This window comes from Crocodylus siamensis, chromosome 1, assembly GCF_052110815.1.
Source record: "Crocodylus siamensis isolate JL-2025a chromosome 1, ASM5211081v1, whole genome shotgun sequence".
Taxonomy (NCBI): domain Eukaryota; kingdom Metazoa; phylum Chordata; order Crocodylia; family Crocodylidae; genus Crocodylus; species Crocodylus siamensis.
Window position 1 is genome coordinate 86631111 of NC_143395.1, and position 15762 is coordinate 86646872.

Below are 15762 nucleotides of genomic sequence, written 5' to 3' on the forward strand. Positions count from 1 at the left end.
TTTCATAGGCCCAGGGTATAAATTGGAGCCGGGCTTGGTGCTTGGCTGGCACAGCCCCATCCCCGGTAAGTGGCACTGCCTAGGCCATGCCAGCCAAACGCTGAGCCCAGCCATGTCCTCTGCAAGTGGGGCTGGCCTCAGCACTCAGCAGCGCTATTCATGGCAGACAGGGCCAGGCTCAGTGCTTGTCTGGCTCAGCCCCATTCCCTGCGAGCCCAGTACCACTTGCAGGGGATTGGGCCACACTAGCCAAGTGCCGAGCCCGGCCCCAGCCCCAGCCTCAGCCTCAGCCTCAGCCCCAACCCTGACCCCTGCAAGCAGCACGTCCCCAGCTGAATGCTGAGCCCATCTCTGTCACCAACAAGTGATGCTGGGCTTGGCGCTCAGCTTGAACGGCCCCATCCCCTGCAAGCGGTGCTAGGTTTGGCACTCGGCTGATGCGGACCAAGCAGCGCCGCTTGCAGGGGATGGGGCTGCACCAGCCAAGGGCCAAGTCCAGCCCCGTCCCTGTCCCCTGCCCCGCCCCCTGCGAGAGGTGCTAGGCTTGGCACCTGGCTGGTGTACCCCCATTCCCTGGTAACAAAACAATAAGTTGGGGCTTTACAGAGTAAAGAAAAGAAAATACTTCATGACTGATAAGTAAAGAACAGTAGTTATATTTTCAAAATAAGCATAACAGAGGTCAAAGCTGTCCAACTTCTTATAAATTAACTCCAGGATAGCCCATTTCTAGAATAAAGATGAACTCTTTTTTTTTTTTTTTAAAGAGATCACTCTTGGGGTGGCAACCAACTAATGAATTTACTCAAATATAAGACAAGGTTCCCCCCACCAGTCAGCATTAGGAAAAAGCCCCTCATCTTACATTCACATACTAAGAAACCTAATCAAATACACTGTATATCATTAAACTGCTGCCAAAAGTAGCATGTGCTCAATAATGGAAACCAACTATGAAGTTGATTAAATTTAGCCAACACTAAGCATACATATAAAGTATGTGGCCCAACTAGGGCAAACATGCTATTGGGAACTTTTTCCTTTTTTTGGTCCTTCTGAAAAAACACATGAGTGTTCCCTTCATGGGCAACTGGCAGCAGACCTGTAAGTACTGCAATGCCAGGCCAGCACTGGAAGGGCCAGAGCCAACCCTGACACCATCCCCTTGGTACCAAAATGGCTACATTTGACATGCTAATGGGAACCTACCACAAGGATAGGCTAGTGCAGCCCATCTGAATAAGATATATGGAAGAGGCCATAGAGTGCAGTCACCCTCAGCACTTGACACTTTTTACAGTCATGGTGAGCCACTACACTGAATATATTCCCTCTTCCTGTTCACGTTCACAGCTGAGCTGTTTCTTTCTTTCCCATTTTCAATTACTCCTGTTTCTTTACCAGTCTTAAGTATCTGGCAAACACTGCCAAACAGGGCCCCAAACAGCTCACCCAGAATCCCTCTGTTGCCCCCTTTCTCATCCTGTAGCATGATTAGTGTGGTCCCGTGCAAAGTAAGATCAGGATGCCCTAAGCTTCACTTGCATATAACTTTTTGGAGCATCTCAGGACTCATGACAAGACCACCTAGTTCCAGTCATAAATAAGGGCTAGTTAGCCCATGGATCCTCCGGAGGGGAGGGGTATCTGGAGCACATGCATGTACTGAATAGTGCTGAGCTGTGGGGTCACCATGACTTGAAATGCTATTGACTTTGCTAGGGCCCAGCCCAATGAACTATATGGTAAATCATGACCCTTTTGACTTTGGGATATCCTGAACAGTTTGTATTATATATAAGTAGGTGCCAAAGTGCTACTTAAAAATGAGTTTATGAAGTACCTGCACTAAAACTTGCAGCAGGTTTCAAAAAACGTAAAATGCATAAAATCTGAATGAACTAAGTCTATAGGTACTATACAAAAATTACTACAACTATATGTTTATTTCAAGTTCATTTTTTTTCAAATTTGCTTCTCACTTCCATGTGTTCAGTTCAGGGAGAGCAAAGTCAGACAGGAAGAAGGGTGGAAAGGAGCTGCAAAGGGAAGACAATGGGAGACAGAAGACAAAGGGGCACCCTGATATCCCCTTTATTTATTTCCTCTGCTGTAGCAGTGAGAAGGTAAAAAATTGAAGACAAACCTCCAATGATTAGATTTTATACCTGGAAAATTATAACGAATTTATAAATTTTCCATAAATAAAACCTTACAGGGGGGCAGGGCTCTTATAATCAGGGTAATCTAATATTCAAGTAAATACAGTATTCTGTGCATCCACAGCAAAGTGGGGGAAAAATAATGGACTTAAAGTTACAACAAGAGACATTTAGGTGGGATATTACAAAAGAACTTTCTGCCTATGAGGCTGCCCAAGCACTCAAACAGATTGTGTGTCAAGTACAAGAAATATCAAATCTTGGCTTCCTTAACAGCGCAGTGAACATTATAGGACATATCTCTTATGAGCTTTCACATCAAAGAAAAAACAGGTGTCCTGAATCTTTAATAAATTCTCTTTATCAAAATTGTTGCATAGAAATCAAGAAGTTAAACTTCTGAACTATTCAATTAAAAAAATTATTTACCCCTTTAACTGTTCAGCTTTCACTTTCTTGATCCTGTGTCATCATTTCACCAGTCTCCTTTGAAACACTATGACATAGATAAGACCTGAATTTCTAATGTAAAAAGCAAACAGAAAAGAATACTTTTAAAAGCTTGCCTGCCCTTGTTCATTATAAAGAAGCAACAAAGTGATTCAGAACAAGAGTTACAGTAAGACATTTTCCTATCATTCTGAATAAAATTTAGCTTTGTGGTCAAAAAACTTCAGTAGAACAGCTTTACTTCTTTGCCCTCAGGAAGCTTCTCTTCTCTACCTTGTTCAAATGCCCCAATTCTCCAACCTTGATCCTGTACCAATATGGCATTCCCAAGTTATCAACCTCTGGTGGAAAAAGACTGACTTAGGGAAACAGGCATTAATTAGACTGAAATTAGAAGGATGATTTAAATCAATAGAGGCACCAGGGCAGAAAGGTAAGACCAAGTCTCTGATTTGGTGGCTGATCAGCTACCATGTAAAACAACAAAGGAATCAAAGATGAACATGACACCAAACCAGGTAATCCCAACACAAGATATGCCACACATTTATTGCTGTGGCTTATCCCATGATGGATGTTAGAGCAACAGAAATGGAAAATTCTCAATGCCAGCAGACCAGGCAACTCCAGTTTAATATGAAGAGCTACCAAACTCCAATTTATATTTGTGATTTATATATGCTTTATTGTGATATCAAGAAGTTATGCAAAAAGGCAAAATTAAAATTTACAAAAAACAAAGTTTAGCACCACATTAATCCATGTAGTAAATCTGACAGAGTTATCTAACAAGAATTAAATAAAAATAATTGTTTACTATATACTAGATCTAATTAATTTTTTTTTAATTTTCACAGACAAAAAACTGCAGATGTATTATTAGCTGTGAGGCAGTTATCACAAATGTTACTTTCTTTTCTTTTTTGTGGTCATCAATTCTGTTTCAGAGAGAGGTTTAAAATCATTATATCTAAAACGAAAGCCTATAAAAAAATACTGAAAGGTACAGCATGTCTTAAAAAGAGTTTTCTTGGTTTCACAAGCTTTTCGTATTTCTCTTTTATGAAAAGCTGACAAATTAAAATTAGCATTTGAAAGTATTCAAAAGATTATTTAAGCTTCTCTTTCAAGTGTCAGGTTGCACAGGTGCCATTGCTCATTAAATAGTGAAACCTGTATGAGATCAACTTCACTAGGCCACCCTCTTAAGCACTGTCACAAAGCAGTCCCAAACACATCGAGTATAATGATGGTTTACTTAAAATGAAGACCCTTTGGTAAAAAAGAAATACCAGCTTAGGGCAATCACTTATGACACTTGTGATAACAATGAAACCTAACCTATATAACTGAGTGCTTTCTCATATTCTGACAAGTACTCAACATCCTTTTTTAATTTTAGCTACAGTGACATTTTACAACCAACTTCTACACAAATGACTTTAATAATAAAACAATATGTAGCTACCACTATGATAAAACACCAGCATTTCATTGGTATGAATGCTAGAGAAAAAATTTAGTTAAAAGGATACTAAATGAAAACCCCCATTTCATTTGTATAAAATATCATTCAACTCCTCTCTATATAGAATTGGCAACAGCATACATCAAGAACAGTTATATAACAAGCTGGTTCTCTCTTTAAGTTTTGTTTATTGCTGTGAACAGTGCACAGAAAACACAATATGCATCTCATTCTGCCTCACAAGTGTCATCAGGTTATCTGAACTGATTCTGTACCACCAGACTAAATTGGTGATATATCAAGCGAAGAGCCTTTATTCATGCTATTTCTTTGCTCTAAAAAGCCTGTTTGCCTTAAGATAGCTTGGAAATTCTACAGATCCTTACTATGCTTATTTATAAAGCTAATTCTGAAATAAGGGCAAACAGCTATTAATACAATGCATCCTTAGCAGCATCTTAGTATTGTACTGCTTCCACTTCTATATCGGGCTATACAGTCCATTAAAAGTTAATACACTGCTAAAAACTTCAAAGAATTACACTGGCGTAGCATTCTCTTCCTATAACATTACTCTTAGATTAACTTGTTTATGATACAAAGTGTGCCACTTTGATGAATATGGAAAAAAAAACATCATTTTCTCAATTACTAAAAATTTAAAATAAAATAATCTGACCTTTTAAAAGCAAATATTTAAGAGTAAACTGTTTTCCAGTTAATTGAGATTTTTTTTCACTATTAATATGAAAAATATCAGTCAATTACACCAAAACAGATTCCCCTAACTGGTTAAGATAAATTCTGTGCTGACTCAAACTATAAACGAGTCAGCACATTTCCCAGTAGTTTCACTACATAAATCTACGTATTTAATAGCTACATCCCTAAAAACTTCACCATTCACATGTTAAACTGACAATTCCCTCAACTCCTCACCATTCCCTGTTCCTCAAGAAAGACAGTTACTTGACATCTCCTCCTGTTAAAATTAATAACAACAGGATATAAAATCAACTAACTCAGAAGATAATTAACTTTCTTCCAAAACACACATCACATTCAATTGTTGTCCAAGCAGTTCAGTCATTCTGGGTTGTGGCATTAACTGAGGGGGGAGGTCAAGATGACATTATTATATGTTGCATTTCCTGACTAAGGTCACAATTAATTGCTCTATAGCTTTATTTCATTCACCAGCTTTCTAAAGGCTTGGAAAGACGTTCAGTTTCTGTAGGGAAGGTCACTGCTGTCTCTGGAGAAACCAACCACAAGCGTACAGAAGTTTGTAAATTTTCTTCCAAAGTAAAAGTGGCCATTCAGGGAGAAAAATAACTTAGGAACAATCTGCATGAAGTGGTTCCCCAGAGAATATTCCTCAAGAGACAGAACTTCTGTACACGCAGTGGATGCAGAGCCAACCTTTGCAATCCTACTGTGCTTTGTTTCTCTCTCCTCCCACAGGGGGAGAGAAAATGTATGTCACTCTCAGCCAAGCAGGGAACAGAACATACCTCCCAAGTGCTTCGGGCTGGAAAAGCCCAGCGCTGAAACAGTTGGCAGGCATGTTCTGCTCCTGGCTTGTTCCGTGCCTGAATGACACTGTAGCACTTGGATGCAAGGAAACATATGCAGTCCCCAGCCTTAGCTGCGCTCCAACACAGTATGGGGGAAGGGAAATGCTGGAGGACTGTTCTGTGCACAACACAGACCCCCACCCTTCAGTGACTCTGATGGTCCCTGGTTACTTTCACTTAAAAAGCCTTGAAAACTCTCTGGGCTGTGTGCTCTCGGGACCTCTGGCAACCCAGTATTCATGCTTACAGGTTCCTTGCTTCCCTGTCTGAGCCTGTACAGGTCAGCTTTTCTCTCAGGGAAATAAACCTGGGAGTTGTCCTGGATGTTCTGAATGTGTGTATGCAGTTACAGTATTTCAAATATTCGTTTTAAAATTAGGTCTAGCCATTATAAATTAAATGTTTAAATGTCTTATAGTTTCTACAACAGGGGTCACCACCCCCCCAGCACGTGCCAGAGCATGCTATATGATGGCATTTTGCCTGGCCCATCCACCTCAGTCAGTGGGGGAGCTGCAAAGGGCTTGACTCTTGTTGTGACAGCACAACTCTTCCTTGCTGTCCACCCTGAGGCACACATGCACTCACTGCCAGCAACCAGCCAGAAGGGCTCCACAGACCTAGGGTGCAGCTGCTTGCAGCATCCCCACCACCTGCTACAAGCAGCCCACCTCCATGGTAGGTGTCAGGGTCCTGCCCAGATCCTAGGTCGGATGTGGCAGGCAACGGGAGGCTGCAAGCAATTGCATCAGGGTCCACAGAGCTTGGCTCGGCTCACTGCTGGCAGCGGGTGCACATGTGCCTCAGGGCAGACAGTGGGGAAGGGGCTGAGGGTGCACTGCCACAAAAAGGATTGAGCCCCTTGTGCCTGCCCCACCATCCACGCTGGCACACCAACAAGTCAGGGCTGCCAATTTTTTTGGCACTTAGCCCCAAAACACTGCTGACTCTACAACTTTAACAGATCAAAAACAATGGCATCTTCTAGAAATCAAATAAATACTAAAAATGTGTGAAGATACATTTCAAAGTGGTATGGCAGTCTTTCCTATCCAGCAAGAAATGAACTGTCTACATCCAGAACCAGATAAAAAATTCTGTCAAAAAGATGTTTAGCTGGCCAACCAACATTTTCCAGTATGTTCTCCCATAAAGAAAAGCCACTGTTCCCCATAAATGTCTTTTACACAGAAGTAATGAACTATGAAATCCATAAAAGAAGAGTAGCTAATTTTATACAGATGCTACTCTAAGTGATCCTGGCATCAATATTTTTTAGTAATTACTTTATATCTATGTCATAATCTCCTTGTAAAAGACATGGGACTAGCAATAATTATATTTTAAATTTTGGGTGGTGAAAATGGGCAATATTACTCACACACAAGACAACATCAATGAAAGTTAGTTGTGTTGCCCCACCAATGACTTCCAACCATAAACTAGAGGAACCACCCATTTTCAGGGTCAGAGACAGCTCATACTCAATACCAGGTAAAACCTGGGCATCTCCTAAATTGAGACCAAACTACATTAAACAGGTTGCAGTTTTATTACATGAACCAAGACAAAACTCAGATTATTTCCCTGAATAGCTTAAAGTGGACCTACAATCTGGTATACATGGGGTGAAGAGCAGGTGGTCCCCCATTAAAATGCTTCACATTGATTAAACTTAAATGCTGAAAAGTATATTTTACAATCACTTTACTAGGAAAAAATAGGGGGGGGCGGGAAATCACTTTAATAGGAAAAATCCTGGTTTTGAATAAATTAAACCTAACATAAAAAACCAGCTTGTTTGGTTTTAGTTATTGACAGGCTGCATTTACCATTCTGTAACCCCAGCCAGAGTTGCTTATGATCCTTTTTCTGCATCTCATTGATGACTTGGCTTTTGTGCTTTAAGGCATCTGCTTCCTTTATACAAGCCATGAAATGAGCTTCAATGACATCCTTAGAATGACAGTGAAGAAGGTCCTTTTCTGGAAAATTCTACAATAAAATTCAGAAGACAGACCAAAAGAAATAAGTACATCATGGAACTCTTAACAAAACAAATGAATCAGCACACAAAACAATTATTTTTCAAGAAGCACGTAGACAAAGTATAGGTCACAAATCTTATCCAGTTCTTAAAGCCTTTGGTTTACTAATAGAGAGATTTATATTTTGAAAAAACAAAGATGTGCTACAGAAGCACAATCCATATTTCCAGTTCACCTGACTACAGACATTTGATTTACTACTTTTGAAAACAAAGTTTTCCAACTGTGGATCCTATTCAGTCTTTCCTGACTTTGGATCCAACTGCTGATCCTATTCAGTCTTTCCTTTCCTAAAGGGAAAACCATGTTAATTTGCAAATAATAGTTGTTTAGCGATTAAAAATTTTACAACTTTTAAGCAATCCACTTTTAATGTCTCAGACACATAAATGTGCAGGGTGGGATGACCTTGACTAACAGAAAAACATTCTTTGCCCATAATTCTATTGTAGCCAGGCCTCGATTTGTTAATAATGACTACTTGATTTACTTCACTAAATTTCTGCTTTCATGTGTGATGGTCATGACTTTCTTGAAGAGACATTTATATGTCTGACTGAGCAGACCTGACACTAACAACAAAGATGATCATCAGAAAAGTAAAGGAACAAATCAAATGAGACTGGACAAAACAGAAACACTTTTCTTCCCCTTTACAAATCCCCGTAATAAGCTCATATGGTAGCAGTCCAGAAAGGGTTACTAGATAGGCAAAGTACCTTTCCAGTGGTGACTAAAATGTCTGATTAAAAAGAGCTGGTATTAAAAAAAACCCCCAAAAAACAACAACAACAACAACAACAAAAAACCTGAAGGCCGGGGAGAATGGGGAGGCAGGGGAGAGGCTAGGAAGTGTCCTAAAGCAGCTCCATAGCTACAGGACATTTGTGCTGAGAAATGCTGAAAAACAGAAAATGTAGGAAACAGCAAGACATGATTAAGATGCATTCTGTACTGCTTAACAGAGGGTCCCTGAGCTGAAAGTCAGTCAGGTCTTCATTACCCTACTCTCCTTACCTACAACAGAGGAAGTGCTGACACCTAGAAGTAAAGGGGCCAATGCCTACAAAACTCTAGATTGGGGGGGAAAGAGACAGCCTGCATGTACAGCCTTCTAGACCTCGTGTTTTATGGTTTCAACTTTGTTACTCTAAAAGGAATGAGACTTAAATTCAAAGGCAAAAAAGGCAGATTACAAGTGCTATCACTCCAGGTATACCTTTAGGGATGCACCTTGGATACCAATTGAGAACTTTGACAAAAGGGACCAAAATGTACTCCCAGACTCCTAAACACAAAGATCCCTCCTACTGTCCATATGAAAAGCCAAAGACTCACATTCAGTGATAAGAATAAAGATATTAATTTTCAGTGACAGGAAGATCAAAAATTTGGAAAAAAATGTCCTTACTAGATAGCAAAAGAACAAATTACTTTAGGATGGTAGTAAGGGTTAACTTTTCCTCATGAAAAACCATAAATGAAGATTTACAGAAAGATATCACAAATTTCCTAACTCTGGCTCATTGCCAGGTTCACTAAGAAGGCTATCTTCCATGTAAAAACAAGGACTGAATAAAGAGATTTTTTAAAATCAAAATCCAATTAGGTATTGAGGACCTGATTTAGATTGGAAGTTTCTTGGGAAAATCTTGTTACTTAAGAATGTACCCTATTAAAGACCTCCTCAAAGAGGAGGAGTAGCAGAGACCCAAACCCTAGAAATGCTAATTACTTGAATCTAGCCCATGGTTGCACCCATGGCACTCTACATGGGGCCGAGCCCCACCCACTCCTGCCTGGGCAGCCCACACTGTGCTCTTGCCTAGACCCTGGCCAGCATTCACAGCTTCCCAGCTGTTCCTGGTGCAGCTGCAGCTGCCTGGGTACTGCTCAGTTTTCCTCCCCGCAGGTTCAGTGGCTTGTCCTCCTGCTCAACTGCTCCTGGCAGCAGGAAGCACACAGGAAAAGGCAGTAGCCATGGAGATGCATGCTAAACACCACATGCCCAGCCAGGTGGGGAGGGAAGCTGCAGCTGGGCAGCTCTTGCCCCAGCATGCAGGGGTCCAACTTGCTTGAATTGTATAATTTGTTAAAATATCTTCTAAAAGTTTTTGTGTGTGGCCCTCAACAGCTCATCAAAACTCATTAACTGGCCCTCCAGCTGAAATAGTTGCCCACCCCTGGCATTTTGCCTTCTGAAAGGAACGGTTTGTAATTTAGACCTGTAATGTCTATACAGAGTCTTCATGAAGTCCTTTTGCACAACCTAAGTTATTAAAGTTTAAAGTGCACAAGGACTTTATGAAGACCCTGTATATGACTGAAAGTTGACAGACAAAAAGCCTGTTCCTCTTACATGAGGATGGTCAGAGTCTGAAAACATTAAGATGCTAAAGTAAGTTTTCTTTTCAGAATTTACTTCAAAGCAGAGTTCCATCAGTTACTTGGAGGGTGTGGAAAGCACTCTGTCCAAATTTGCAGATGATACCAAATTATGGGGTAAAGTTAACACACTAGAGGGCAGGGAACGAATCCAGGCGGATCTGGACAGGTTGGAAAAGTGGGCAAAACAGAATAGGATGCAGTACAACAAGGACAAGTGCAAAGTGCTGCACCTAGGGAAAAGCAATCTGTGACATTTACAGGCTTGGGGAGGACTGTCACAGCAGCACAGCAGCAGAGAGGGATCTCGGAGTCATTGCTGACACCAAGATAATCATGAGTCGTCCATGTGACAAAGCGATCAATAAAGCTAACTGCACTTTATCATGCATTTTCAGGTGCATGACAAACAGGTCCAGGGAGATGATACTTTCCCTCTGCGGGGCATTGGTCAGGCTGCAGTTGGAATACTGTGTCCAGTTTTTGGTGCTGCACTTCACCAAAAGTGAACAACCTCAATGTGGACAACCTTGAAAGGGTTCAGAGGAGGGCCACTCATACGGTTAGGGGCCTGCAGGCAAAGCCCTATGAGAAGAGTTTGAGGGCCCTGGATCTCTTCAGCCTCTGCATGAGAAGGCTGAGAGGTGATCTTGTGGCCATCTACAAATTCATGGGGGGGAGGGCAGGAGGCAGCAAGGAATAGGAGATGCTCTGTTTACCAGGGCACTCCTTGGAGTAATTAGGAACAATGGCCACAAACTGACGGAGAGAAGATTTAAGTTAGACATCAAGAAGAACTTCTATACGGTAAGGGCTACCAGAATCTGGAATGGGCTTCCAAGGGAGATGATGCTCTCCCCTACCTTGGGGGTCTTTAAGAGGAGCATGCACCTGGATCTAACCCCTCCCAACCTGGCCACCCCTGCACCCTCAAATCAGCCTGAGATTGACTGAGCTCTGGTCAATTTCCAGACACTGAAGTTAACAGAGAAGTGGTTTGGGGGAAAGTGCTTTTTAAAATCAGTGAAAGCACTTGCAGCCCAGCTCCTAAGAACCCAGAAGCAAGGATCTAGTAGGCCCTTGCCCTACACATACACCTGGGCACTCCCTGTCAGTGTACCATCACATAGATTTCAGTAAGTGCAAGAATGTTGGGTTTTTTATTGAACTCAACACTAGCAAGAAGGTGAAGCAGAAAAATGTAATTGGGCTAGGTATTCACTATCACTCCCTGGCCATGGTTTGACAGCACTGAAATGCTGAAAAGGTAACTATGTGTAGAAACCTCTGACCCAGGACAACTGTGAACCAGTCTTATCAGTGATGTTCTTGGAATGGTTCAAGAGTTTTTTTCTGTCTGCACCCACAGAGAAGCCCAAACAGAAGTTAGAAAAAGCATAAGAATGATGTGAAGAATAGTGCCTCTGCAAGAGGCAAATGAGACTAGATAGGCATACCAGAGAATAATGGGCTGCCCCAAAACCCTAGTACAGGGATTCCCAAAGTTTTGCCCCTGAAGCCATTTCAAAGGAGCAATCCTAGATGGTAGGCTGTGTCAGAGGGGTTTACAGGTCACCTTTGACCTGCATGCCACACTTTGGGAAACTCTGCTGTAGTGGCTGAAGGGGCATTTTTTGTATTTTGTACATTGGCTGAATACTCAGGTTAATTATTAAGATTATCTTGAAGACCCTATCTTCAGATTATTTCTTTAAAGACTTTAAAGATAGCTGGGACAATTATAATAAGTTTGACAGCTGGTCTCTGACACAATGTTAATTCAGAACCCCTGGGTTTTGAGCAGCTTTTCTTTGGTTTTGTCTTGTTTTGTTTTGGTTTTGGTTTTGCATTTAGTGTTTCATTGCAGTCATTATCATGGTTTCTTAACACTTAGAAACAACAATGTTAACTGAACATTTCTATGATGCTGTTCCAAAAAATATATCAGTTTCCAAGTTTCACCAGTCTGGTTTCATACCATTCCACCTAACACCTGCCAGTTCTAATTTATCTAACACCTGTTAACACACTAGTTGATCAAAAAAATGAAAAACTTACTCAAATACAAAAATCACACCCATAACCAGACCTAAGAGGGAAAACAGCTGATCATTTAACTGAGCCACAGCATAGCTAGTTTGAAATTAATAGCATATGGCAAGACTAATAAATTATACAGGCATACCTCGTTTTATTGAGCTTCGCTTTATTGCGCTTCGCAGATATTGCGTTTTTTACGAAAATCCTAGGGCCCTTAAGAATTATGCTAAATCTACTCTGCCTGTGCTCTATAAATGGAACAACAAAGCCTGGATGACAGCACATCTGTTTACAACATGGTTTACTGAATATTTTAAGCCCACTGTTGAGACCTACTGCTCAGAAAAAGATTCCTTTCAAAATATTACTGCTCATTGACAATGCACCTGGTCACCCAAGAGCTCTGATGGAGATGTACGACGAGATCAATGTTGTTTTCATGCCTGCTAACACAACATCCATTCTGCAGCCCATGGATCAAGGAGTAATTTCTACTTTCAAGTCTTATTATTTAAGAAATACATTTCGTAAGGCTATAGCTGCCATAGATAGCGATTCCTCTGATGGATCTGGGCAAAGTAAATTTAAAACCTTCTGGAAAGGATTCACCATTCTAGATGCCGTTAAGATTCATGGGAGGAGGTCAAAATATCAACATTAACAGGAGTTTGGAAGAAGTTGATTCCAACCCTCATGGATGACTTTGAGGGGTTCAAGACTTCAGTGGAGGCAGTAACTGCAGATGTGGTGGAAATAGCAAGAGAACTAGAATTAGAAGCGGAGCCTGAAGATGTGACTGAATTGCTGCAATCTCATGATAAAACTTTAATGGATGAGGAGTTGCTTCTTATGGATAAGCAAAGAAAGTGGTTTCTTGAGATGGAATCTACTCCTGGTGAAGATGCTGTGAACATTGTTGAAATGACAACAAAGGATTTAGAATATTACATAAACTTAGTTGATGAAGCAGTGGCAGGGTTTGAGAGGATTGACTCCAATTTTGAAAGAAGTTCTACTGTGAGTAAAATGCTATCAAACAGCATCGCATGTTACAGAGAAATCTTTTGTGAAAGGAAGAGTCAATCGATGCAGCAAACTTCATTGTTGTCTTATTTTAAGAAATTGCCACAGCCACCCCAACCTTCAGCAACCACCACCCTGATCAGTCAGCAGCCATCAACATCGAGGCAAGACCCTCCACCAGCAAAAAGATTATGACTCGCTGAAGGCTCAGATGATGGTTAGCATTTTTTAGCAATAAAGTATTTTTTAATTAAGGTATGTACATTGTTTTTTTAGACATAATGCTATTACACATTTAATAGACTATAGTGTAAACATAACTTTTATATGCACTGGGAAACCAAAAAATTCATGTGACTTGCTTTATTGCGATATTCGCTCTATTGCGGTGGTCTGGAACCGAACCCGCAATATCTCCGAGGTATGCCTGTATAGCGTCTCAATACTTTTAATGAACTCACACAAATGCTACAATTTTTAAATTTACCAGAGCTATTTATTAGCCAACTTAAACTAAAAAACCTAAATAGTCTAGGCTTAAATTATACTCTTAAAACTATCCATTTCTGATGAGATACTGTAACACTTTAAACCCTTACAACCTTTCTGGTGAGTACATGTAGGTTTGGTTGATGCCTTTGCTTTAAGATACCTAGAAAATTTATTTTAACTACAGAAACTATTACTTTATGCAATAAAAGCTAGGTTAACAAACATAACTCAACATATTACAGGTTTACAGCAAGCTAGAATTAGAAAGGAGGTCTCATTAAAGATACCTCTAGATGTAGTACAAACTGCCCTTTTCTAACACTTTATAATTTTCCCTGTGTTGAAGCCTAGTAGAGTTGTTATCAGTCCAAAGAGGTTTCTCATCATTGCAAAGCAAGTTTTGAGCAAGTCTGTAGAGCTGTTTAACATATACAGGTTAACATGCACTTTCCCAACTGTCCAAATGCTATGTGTGTATGTAGTTCTCAATAAGGAATAATTTGTATTGTAGTTGAAAAACCGCATTTAAAATTCCCATTTAGAATGAGGTAGTACATACTTTCCAGACAACTTATTATACTGATTCTCATAAGCAGATCAGCTGATATAAACCTAAAAATCTGTTCCTCAGTTTCACTTTCCCTCTCACTTGCAGATTTCGAGGCTGTATACCCCATAAGGTACTACATCTTTAAAAGCCAATGTAACTGGTAGCTGCTTGTTAAGCATGAATTATAATAATACAGACAACAAAACAACCGATTACCCCCTTTCTCAAACCATCTGCAAAGGTGAGTTATAGACACCATTTAGAATCTTAGAATCTCCTGATGTGGTTAATACAGGAACTGATCTAGTATAAGCTACTTTTCTTAGAATGCACAATGACTACATCATATATAATCTAAGAAAAGCAAGGGCCTTCAGTATCTTTTGGACATTTTGAACAAAAAGAGCTTGTATTGGCTATATACACTATATGAAATTCAATTAAACTGCATACCTCCCAAAATAGTATCAGAATAGATATTCCTACAGTATACCATACTGTCTTCAAAAGGGTTTTTTTTTGTTAAGTATAAAGAATTTACCTTACTTTACCAAATAACTAAATGCTTTACATGTTTACTATTTCCTTCCAGAACCAGAAACAATATTGCCTCAGCTCTTCTTTATTCTTTTATCTGTTGACCATATAATTTATTTTCTAGTAATTGTGTTACTTTTTAATAAAGGTTAACACAAGTAATGTTATGTGGAGGAAAAAAAAAAAAAAAAAACTTTGTTCAGTAGGAATAGACAGCCTATCAAATTCTAAAAAAGCTGTATTTATATCAGCTGATAGATTTAGGCTTGGATGCAGTGCTCCAGAATGTCTGCCAGCTTCCAATAAATCAGCTAACACAGGGATGCGCAGCCTATTAACATTCAGCCTCTGTGTGCGGCACAAAACAGACTTGCGGAGGGATCAGAAAATAAAGCAATTGAGTGGGCAGAAAACACAGAGTAGGAAGAAGAAACCAAATTAGCAGTTCAGGCAGCCAGCAGAAAGAGCAACAGCTGATTGGGCAAAGAAAGGAGATCAGAGTGGCATTTGGGGAGGATGCAGGACTAATTTGTGACCTACCTGTCAAAAAGGTGGACCCCCCCACTGAGCTAGTGTTTTTGTTACCAATGCTTTATAAAAGATTTCAAGAGTTAAATTGTTTGACTACCTCTCAGCTCAATCAGCTGGGGCATTCAAACCAGCTTGACAAAGTAAATATTTCCTATGTCTGATTTGCATTTCACCCTAAACATACAAAAAAGTCAATCTAGTGAATCATTTCTTTCACTATATTAATCCCTACTTCTGCAACAGAACAAAGACAAATTAAACCTTTCTATTCAAATGTCAGGAAAAATATTAATATAGCATAGAACTGAAAGTACATCTATATTTGTACTTCAGGTATGGAGGGTGTACTTCAGAGTGTAACACAAGTTAGGTTCAGTGTTAATTCAGTGTTAACGATTTTCTTCATAATTTTCTTCAGTTAAACATAAGATAACAGTTAAGGTCTGCCTTTTCTTCTACTCCATTTCACTGATTTGTATTCAACAGGTTATCATCAAAC

The 15762-nt window shown here is 40.0% G+C and overlaps 1 protein-coding gene across 2 annotated transcripts in view; it reads right to left on the reverse strand.

The window, feature by feature from the left end:
- The window catches only part of ATG5 (autophagy related 5), a 153000-nt gene that overhangs the window by 100683 nt on the left and 36555 nt on the right, over window positions 1-15762 (reverse strand). For both annotated transcript variants that reach the window (XM_090037351.1, XM_090037357.1), the window contains exon 5: window positions 7490-7652. In XM_090037351.1, the coding sequence (XP_089893477.1) occupies window positions 7490-7652 (163 nt within the window). The remainder of the gene's footprint in view (window positions 1-7489; window positions 7653-15762) is intronic.